At 33.9% G+C, this 10,515-nt stretch overlaps 1 protein-coding gene across 1 annotated transcript; it reads left to right on the plus strand.

Moving 5' to 3' along the window:
• Window positions 1–2,398: 2,398 nt before the first annotated feature.
• Window positions 2,399–3,505, plus strand: IFNA21 (interferon alpha 21). Its single transcript, XM_032299858.1, has one exon. The coding sequence runs from the start codon at window positions 2,542–2,544 to the stop codon at window positions 3,109–3,111; it is 570 nt and encodes a 189-aa protein (XP_032155749.1). The 5' UTR covers window positions 2,399–2,541; the 3' UTR covers window positions 3,112–3,505.
• Window positions 3,506–10,515: the final 7,010 nt, after the last annotated feature.

Raw genomic sequence — 10,515 nt, forward strand, 5'->3', positions numbered from 1 at the left:
AATAATTCACAAAATATATATTTCTGAAATGAAGTCTCATCTATTATGGAAATCCCTGTGCATATTTCACAATGTAGAAAGTTTAATTATTCAATGATATAAATAATTTAATGTAATCATTTAAAATAATGAATAATAAAATTTGTTTGGTTACTTTTTAAAAATTGATTCATTTCACAATCTGTACCCTTATATAAACAAGCTGATTTTCTATTAGTGTCATATAAAGATTATCAAGTGATTTGAAGTTGAAGTTTATGAATGATAGAAAAATGATGTCATAGTATTTACAGTTCCCACACACATTCTGGGAATTTGATTCAGGGAAGGAAAGCTGCAGGATTATTTGGGGGACAGAGGCTATTATTCCCTACTTTGGGGAATAGTAAATTGTTACTACAAACTGTGTGAATTGGAGAGTATAAATTTAGATTTGTGACTCTATTTGAGACCAAACTAGTTATTTTCTATTATGACAAAGTAGAGAGCAGATTAGAGATGAAGTCATAAATAGTTAATATGGTTCTAGGCAAAGGATATTATGCTGCTCTTGCAATTTGAATCCCCAGGTCTACATGCAACTTAAAGAAACTAGAAACCCAGTGGTTTTATCAATAAACTAAATAGGCATTATTGACTCTCTGTAAGCACATAATGGAAATTTTAATCATTGTCTATTATAATCCCAGCAAATATGGCCATGATGAAGCAAAATAACTTCATTACTGAACACTTTCCAGTGGAAGAAAAAAATGAGAAACCAGTAAAAACTCCAGTTACTAAATAGCTGATTTGCTAAAGCAGACCTCATTCCACTTAAAGACTCAGCATCTATAGGGCCAAGGCAAACTAACATCTTGTGCAAAATAAAAAGGTAGAGCCACAGTTCAGGAACCTTCTGAAAGTTAATTCTTTACATGATAATATTTAGCATTTATAAACTTATGAATTTAGAACAAAGATGATCTCCTTTTATTTGATAAGAATTGACTTGGATTGAAAACCTTTAGGGAATTTGAACTTCAACAAAAAATGCCAAAAATAATTAAATTGATAATATTTTCTAAGTCGCATATGTGTATTGGCATGATACTTCTCCTAAGAGTGCAAAAATTAGTTCTTGCAGTATAAATAAATCTAAGATATTATAATAGTTTGTGACTCTCCAACAACTCTATCCAACAACATTTGATTGCTTAATATACATGTTCCTCATTGGGTTTTCTTGTGTATCACATAAGAAGCACTGACACTGAGTTCATGAAGATACACAAAATGTTTGCAAAATCAGTGTTACAAACCTATAGCAAATAGATGACTGATTGGAGGACTTCCTCACCATCTTTTGCTGGATCTTAAAGTCCTATTACAATATGTGGCTTTAGCCTGCATACCTTTGGGCTCCCATTGACTATCTGTGGGTATTGCTTATGGTGGATCCTCACTTCTTCAGAATGTTTTGTAGACTTTGATAATTAAATGCAAATATTATATTTTATTATTTATTTCTACTAAAGTTATTCAACACATCAATAATCATGTAAAACGCCGAAAAGACAAAGGTGATGGCCATATCTGGATCAATACTGCAGCTAGTAAAATTTACAAATTATTTTCTCATATAAGGCAAAATTCAAAGCTTTATATACTAAAATTTATTAAAAATTATTGTTTCATATTTTTAGAGTGTTGAATGACTAAGTATATAATTACATTTATATTATTAATATGTATTTATATAGATTTTTATTTTGCCTATGTAATTTGCTACAACAAAATTTACATGAGCAAATTCCATTAAAAGTTACTCCACAAATATACTTATCAAATTAAGCAAAATTTCAATAGCTTTTAAACTTAGATTTTAGTTTAACTTTTCTGTCATTCTTAACTGTACATTGAATAAAGAGCAAACTTTATAGTTTTTATCTGTGAAGTAGAGCTATACATAGTATACATAAATAGATACGCCAAATCTGTGTTATTAAAATTTCATGAAGATTTCAATTAGAAAAAAATACAATAAAACGTTCTGAGTGCAGGGGTAAAGTAGGCAATGATGAAAAAAATAATGGAAAACATTTTTTCATAAATAAATATATTTATTTATAATTCATTAATTTAACAAAAATTTATTGAGTACTGTATACCCAGTACTATTCTAGTCTGCAGGGAAACAGCAGTGAACAAAACAGAAAAACATTCTTGTTCCTATGGCGTTTACATTCTAGTGAGAAAAGAAGGATAGAAAACAGATAAGTGAAATCTAAAGTATGTTAGGTAGGGTGAAATGTTAAGGAGAAAAATGGAAGGAGAACTGAGAATGAGAAATAGGGTTTTTACAAACATCTTTAAACTCATGTAGAGAGTGCATAAAGAAAACAAAAAAGAAATAGAAAGTAAAACGACAGCATTTAGAAAATAAAAGCTAGTATGTTCACTATTTAAGACCTATGCACAGAGCAAAGTCTTCAGAAACCCAAGAGACCAGCGCTCAAGGTCACCCAACTCAACAAGCCTAGCAATATTTGCAATATCCCAATGGCCTTGTCCTTTTCTTTACTGATGGCCATGGTGGTGCTCAGCTGCAAATCCATCTGCTCTCTTGGCTGTGATCTGCCTCAGACCCACAGCCTGGGTAACAGGAGGGCCTTGATACTCCTGGCACAAATGGGAAGAATCTCTCCTTTCTCCTGCCTGAAGGACAGAAATGACTTTGAATTCCCCCAGGAGGAGTTTGATAGCAACCAGTTCCAGAAGGCTCGAGCCATCTCTGTCCTCCATGAGATGATCCAGCAGACCTTCAATCTCTTCAGCACAAAAGCCTCATCTGCTGCTTGGGAACAGAGCCTTCTAGAGAAATTTTCCAGTGAACTTTACCAGCAGTTGAATGATCTGGAAGCCTGTGTAATACAGGAGGTTGGGGTGGAAGAGACTCCCCTGATGAATGCAGACTCCATCCTGGCTGTGAGGAAATACTTCCAAAGAATCACTCTTTATCTGACAAAGAAGAAATACAGCCCTTGTGCCTGGGAGGTTGTCAGAGCAGAAATCATGAGATCCTTCTCTTTATCAACAAACTTGCGAGAAAGATTAAGGAGGAAGGAATGAAACCTGGTTCAACATGGAAATGATTCTTATTGACTAATACACCATCTCACACTTCCATGAGTTCTGCCATTTCAAATACTCATTTCTGCTATAACCACAACATGAGTCGATCAAAATTTTCAAATGTTTTCAGGAGTGTAAAGAAACATCGTGTTTACCTGTGCAGGCACTAGTCCTCTACAGAGGACCATGCTGATGGATCTATTTATCTAAGAAAATATTTATTTAATTATTTATAAGATTTAAATTATTTTTGTCCATATATTATGTGTGCTTTTACATTGTATTTGTTATATCAAAATATGTTCTTTATATTTAGTCAATATATTATTTTGCTTTTTTATTAATTTTTACTATTAAAAGTTCTTGTATTATTTGTTTATTCTTTAATAAATAAATAAATAAATAAATACCAAGCCCAAATGTGCAATCTCATTAAAGAATGGATGGTACAATTCATTTACTCATCATCTTTATATCCAAATTGTAAATAAAAATTGACTTTCTCTAAGCCAGGTTGTATGTTGCCCTTAGGATATCTGCATAAACATTACAAATACAGTTTTCACTTTCTTGTGTCTTTGATTTATGTAGGAAAATAATAACTATACTTTCTAATACCTGTTAAATTAAATGCTATAGTGGGAAGAAAGAAAAACAAATAAAATTCAGTAAAACTGAAGCAAGGCATATCAGGAAATTTTTTAAAAATATTAGATATCCTCTATAGTAGACAGGTAGACATCTAAGTGCAAATGTCCATTGGCAACCTGATATTTTTGTCTGTAATTTACAAGCATCACCAACAAGTGAAAGCCTGGGAACCGAAGTTGTCATGAGTTGAATAAAGTGAGAAAAAGACAACATTTATTTCTGCAAACTTCAACTTTAAAGGGAGAGAAGAGCCAGGAAAGAGTTGAAATAGCCATGCATTGGAACAAGAGATAACGTTGATAAGGGTGCATTTAAAAGACTGAAACTGCTTAGAAAAATCAGTGCATTTGTGCAAAATACGTATTGAAAGTGTCCACTACATCTGGATAATAGACCGCATTGCCGCTCTTAGTGAGAGCTAGATGGGTAGAATTAATCGCAGTGGAGTAAGCTGGAAGAGTGAATCAGAGAAGAGAAATTAGTGACCATACATATAGAAAATGATTCTGAAAAGTTTGCTTTCTGAAGTGCAGGACAGAAATAGAGTGAGACTGTGAAAAGAATGTGGATTATGTTCCTCTGAATAATTTTCACTTTAAAAAATATATTATTGTCTCTGGATAGATTTTGTGAATTTGATGGACTGCCAAACCACTTTAATGTGTTTAATATTTTTATTTCAAATTATGAAATTTTAATTAATTACAATAATTTATCATTATTTTTTATTATTTTGATTAATACTACGTTAAATATCATTAAACTGCTGTGTGGATTGAAAGCATTCACTACATTGGGAAAGCAGATCAATGCTGACCTTAGGAGAACTGGACAAGTGAAAGTAATAAGCAGAAACCATACTGAGGTAGGTGTAAACATAAGAGAAAATAAGAACTTCCATTTTCTTTTATCATCTGGAGAATCCCTTTGTTTCTTTTACTTGTATCATATTCAGACTTGCATTATTTTTCTTTTGTCTCAACTTATGCAAATATAATAACAGCTTATTTTAAAAATTTAATGGAGAAAGAAAAAGTGATGACTTGGAAATTATGGGAAATAATACTATATGTTCTTTGCATTACCATTTTTATTTCCCTGTTGAGGTGCTAACCTCAAGGTGAAATAGGAAGCAATTCAGAAGCAGCACGACAACCCTAGAAAATAAAAATACTAATTTTTAAATATATAAATTTTCTTCATATATATATTTAAACAGTATTTTTCTTTTTATATATATATACATATATATATATATAAATTAGTATTTTTCTTTATCTATATATACAAATTGAAATACAATGAAACCAGTAAGGACAAGTAATTTTACCTAGCATCATATTCTGGACTTCATTGCTCCACATTTTCTTATATTTTAACTTTTTACTAAATAACATTCTTATTTTATGCCATTTTGCTCAGTTTACATTTTTATGTCTACACACATGTATTACTCTTAAAATAAGAAAGCATTAAATGGAGGCATGAAATTTTATGATGATATTTAAACAGAATGAATGTGTGTGTCACAAATTGGAGCAAAAATACTCTCAGTACCTTATATAATGTCCCCTAAAACAAGATACCAAAATATAATCTTAAATAGATGCTCCACATTTTTATTGTGAATTGGAGAATGGTAATCCAAGAAGCCCAGAAGAAATGCACCAATGGAATAATCTAGGGATGTTCAGTAGTTACTTCAATATTGACTCCTCATGAGAGAAAATAATGATTGAATCCTCTGGCTAGCTAAGAAACATGGAGCATAATAAATGTTCAACAGTTAATGCATTGAACTCAAATTAGAAATCAACATTTGGCAAATAAATTTATTTTGTTATTTAAGGTAAATTTTAAAAAGGATTATTTACCCACCCCCTGACCACATGCACATATATTGAGCATACATTTTTGCATTTGTCATCTGGAGGTGTTTAGGCTTGACACCTAAACACCTGATCAAAGGAAGATGAGGTTACTGCTGCCAACCTAAGTCATTCACAGAAGTACTCTGCAGATATTTGATTATTTAGGAAACAAAAGCTATCACCCTCTAGTAAAGGTATACCATAAGTTTAAAGCTGTGATGAGCTAACTTGAGCTATTCCATTAGTGAGTTGGCAACGGAGTTAGATTGGAAGATGTGTGTCTATGTGCGCACTGAGCCAGAGGGTCAGATTAAAGTTGTGTTCTCTAAAAGATGAGATGGTGCTAGGGAAAGAATAATAATGCTGTGGGTCTTGGAATTAAAATTGGCACACCCATGTGCAACTAAAACATATAAGCTAGCCGGTGATTTTGACAATAATGAGTGAAAAACTCCTACAAAAATCCTGCACATGAGGCCTTGGTGAGGCACAGCCACATGGACATGGCCACACTTGAAAATCTTCCTGGCTTTTGTCTGTTTGTTTGATTGCTTGTTTTTCTTTTTGTTGTTTTTGTTTTTGAGACAGTGACTTGTTCTGTTGCCCAGGCTGAGTGCAGTGGCACAATCTCAGCTCACTGCAATCCCTGGCTAACAGGCTCAAGAGATTCTCATTCCTCAGCCTTCCAAGTAGCTGGGACCTCAGGTGCACACTACCAACCCTGGCTAATTTTTATATTTTTATGTTTTAGTAAAGATGGGGTTTTATCATTATGGCCAGGCTGGTTTTGAACTTTTGGTGTCAAGTGATCTGCTCGCCTCAGCCTCCGAAAGTGCTGGGATTACAGGCATGAGCCACCATGCCTGGCTGAAAGTATTCCTTTTTGAGAGAAAATCTGACAATATTATTTGTTAATAACTGTCTTTTTTATTTTTTAGCTACACCTACCATAATATGACGGTTGTTAATAATTGTATTCTACTGGAATATGACAATTGTGTCATATTCAATGACTCAATTGTATCTTGAGTCATTACTATGAGATCTGTGATAATGACAAAAGAGTGAACAAGATATAGGCTTTTGTCCTAAGGAGGTTACTTGTCAAACAGGTCTAATAAATCCTGTCTTAGATGTATAGATTGTGAATATTTTCTCCCACTGTGTAGGTTGTCTATTTACTCTGCTGATTCTTTCTTTTGCTGTGCAGAAACATTTTAGTTTAATTAATTCCCAGGTATTTATCATTGTTTTTGTTGCATTTGCTATTGGGTTCCTGGTCACGAAATCTTTGCCTAAGCCAATGTCTGGAAGAGTTTTTCTCATGTTATCTTTGAGAATTTTTATCATTTCAGATCTTAGATTTAAGTATTTGATCTAGACTTATATCTAGAAGTCAATGTCTAGATGGGTTTTTCTGGTATTATATTCTACAATTTTTATAGTTTCAGGTCTTACATTTAAGTCTTTAATCCACTGAGCTGATTTTCATATAAAGTGAAAGATGAGGATCCAGTTTCATTCTTCTATATGTGGTTTGCCAATTATCCCAGCACCATTTGTTGAAAAAGGTGTCCTTTCACCACTTTATGTTTTTATTTCTTCAACAAAAATCAGTTGGCTTTAAGTATTTGGGTTTATTTCTGGTTTCTCTATTCTGTTCCATTACTCTGTGTACCTATTTTCATATCAGTACCATGCTGTTTTAGTGACCATGGCCTTATAGCATAGTTTGCCTCCAGATTTATTCTTTTTGCTTAGTCTTGCTTTGGCTCTGCAGGTTCTTTTTGGTTCTATATTAATTTTAGGATTCTCTTTTCTAGTTCTGTGAAGAATGATGGTGGTATTCAGTTGGGAATTGCATTGCATTTGTAGATTGCTTTCGGCAGCATAGTCATTTTCAAAATATTGGTTTTACCCATTCATGAGCATGAGATGTGTTTCTATTTGTTTGTGTCATCTTTGATTTCTTTCAGCAGTGTTTTGTAATTTTCCTTGTAGAGGTCTTTCATCTTCTTGGTTAGGTATATCCTAAGTATTTAACTTTTTGCACTTACTGTAAAGGGGTTTGCGTTCTTGATTGGATTCTCAGCTTGGTCACTGTTGGTGTATAGCAGAGCTACTGGTTTCTATACCTTAATGTTGTATCCTGAAACTTTGCTGAATTCATTTATAAGTTCTAGGTGCTTTTTGGCGATGTCTTTATGGTTTTCTAGGTATAGGATCATATCATCAGCAAACAGCAACATTTTCACTTCCTCTTCACCAATTTGGATGCCCTTGATTTCTTTCCCTTGTCTGATTTTTCTGGTTATGATTTCCAGAACTATATTGAATAGAAGTAGTGAGAGTGGGCATTCTTATCTGGTTCGAATTATCAGAGGGAATGCTTTCAACTTTTCCCCATTTGGTATTATGTTGGCTGTGGGTTTTCATAGATGGCCTTTATCATCTTAAGGTATGTCCCCTCTATGCTGATTTTGCTTAGGGTTTTAATCATAAAGGGATACTGGATGTGGTCAAATGCTTTTTCTGCATCTATTATGATGATCATATAATTTGTTTTTAATTCTGTTTATCTGATGTATTACATTTATTGACTTGTGTATGTTAAATACCTGCATCCCTGGTATGAAACAAGAAACTAAAACAAATTAGCAAGAAAAACAAATAATCTCATCAAAAAAATGGGCTAAGGACATGAATAGACAATTCTTAAAAGAAGATATACAAATGGCCAACAAATATATGAAAAAGTGCTCTACATCACTAATGATCAGGAAAATGAAAATCAAAACCACAATGTTATACCACCTTACTCTTGTAAGAATGGCCATAATCAAAAAATCAAAAAATAATAGATGTTGGAGAGGATGCAGTGAAAAGGGAACACTTTTACCCTGCTGATGCAAATGTAAACTAGTACAGCCGCTATGGAAAACAGTATGGAGATTCATTAAAGAACTAAAAGTAGAACTGCCAGTTGATCTAGTACTCCTACAACTAAGTATCTACCCAGAGGAAAATAAGTCATTATATGAAAAACATACTTGCACGTGCATGTTTATAGCAGCCCAATTCACAATTGCAAAAACATGGAACCAGCCCAAATGTCCAACAATTAATGAGTGGATAAAGTATATATATGTATTGGAATACTATTCAGCCATAAACAGGAAAGAAATAATGGCATTCACAGCAACCTGGATGGAATTGGAGACCATTATTCTAAGATTCTAAGTGACATAACTAAAGAATGGAAAACCAAACATCACATGTTCTCACTCATAAGTCGGAGCTAAGTTATGAGGATGCAAAGGCATAAGAATGATACAACGGACTTTAGGGACTTGGGGGAAAGGGTAGGAGGTGGGTGATGGATAAAATACTACAAATTGGCTAAAGTGTATACTGCTTGGGTGATGTGTACACCAAAATCTCACAAATCACCACTAAAAAACTTACTCATGTAACCAAACACCACCTGTCCCCAAAAAAAGCTGTGGAAATAAAAGTTAAATTAAACACAAAAATATATAAATGAATATCTGAACACAGCTGGATTTTTTTTTAAATCCTTTCTTAAGAAGACAACCCAAAGCTGACATATGCAAAATAAGGAAGATGAAAACAGTCGAGGTCAAAGATAAAATTTTGTTTTTAGCAAAAGAAAAACGTTATTTACTGAGGTTTGACTTTAACAAAAGGATTTTTTTCCTTCAAAATATTTGAATCCATTTATGTTCAAACATCTTCAAGCAAATTAAATTAAATTGAGAAAATGAAAAGAATAATTTAAATTGTCACATCTTCTGGTTTATTTTGAAAATACCTAAAGGAAAGTTTTAAAAAAAGCAGTATATAGAAATATTCAAAAATGAAAAGTACTATGTTCTATTTAAAAGACAAGCATGTAAAAGTCTTCAGAGAAACTAGGGGCCAAGATTCACACAGATGCACAATTTATCCAGGTTGTCAGCAGCCCAAGATTCCCAACTGCTCACCCCTCTAATGGTCTTTGTGGTGGTTAGCTGCTGCAGCATTTGATCTCTGAACCCTGATCTGCTTCAGAGCTATGTCCTGGTGGACAGAAATACCCAATGCTTCTGGGAAAAAAAAAATCAGCATCTCTTCTTGTGTCCTCACAATATCCTTCAGATATTTCTTGTGTCTGATGGACAGAAATGACTTTAGATTCCCTCCAGGAGATGGTGGGTGACAGTCAGTTCAAGAAGGCCTATGGCATCTCTGCCTTCCATGAGATGCTCCAGTAAATATTCAACCACTTCCACTCAGATCTCCTTTATGACCTTGAACTTGTCCCTCCTGGACAAACTTTGCACTGAATTTCATCGACAGCTGGAAAACCTGGAGACATACTTGGTACAGAAAAAGGGACCTAAAGAGACTCCCCTGGGAAGCAGAAACCTTACTCTAGAGGTGAACAGGTATTTCCAGGGTGTGGTACTTAATTTTAGGAGTCAACTTGACTGGATTAAGGGATAAACTTAAGGTAGCTGGTAAAGCACTATTTTTTGGTATATCTGTAAGAGTATTTCCAAAAGAGATTGGCATTTCTGTCAGTGAACTGAGTAAGAAATATCAGCCCTCACCCAATGTGGTTGGGTACCACGGAAACCACTGACACACGTCCCAGAGTGCAAAGGACAGAGAACCTGGAGTTCTGACATTTGAAAGCAGGAGAAAAAGAGTGTCCCAGGTGCAAAATGGAGAGAGAGAATTTGCCTTTTTTTCTGCCTTTTTGTTCTACCTGGGGTGGATGGGGCCCATCCACAATGGGTGAAGGCAGATATTCCCTACTCAATTCAAATGCCTTTCTCTCCCTGAAACACTGTTACATACAGCCTCAGAAATAATT

The sequence above is a fragment of the Sapajus apella genome, unplaced genomic scaffold, assembly GCF_009761245.1.
Source record: "Sapajus apella isolate SASKATOON/1434 unplaced genomic scaffold, GSC_monkey_1.0 scaffold42, whole genome shotgun sequence".
Taxonomy (NCBI): domain Eukaryota; kingdom Metazoa; phylum Chordata; class Mammalia; order Primates; family Cebidae; genus Sapajus; species Sapajus apella.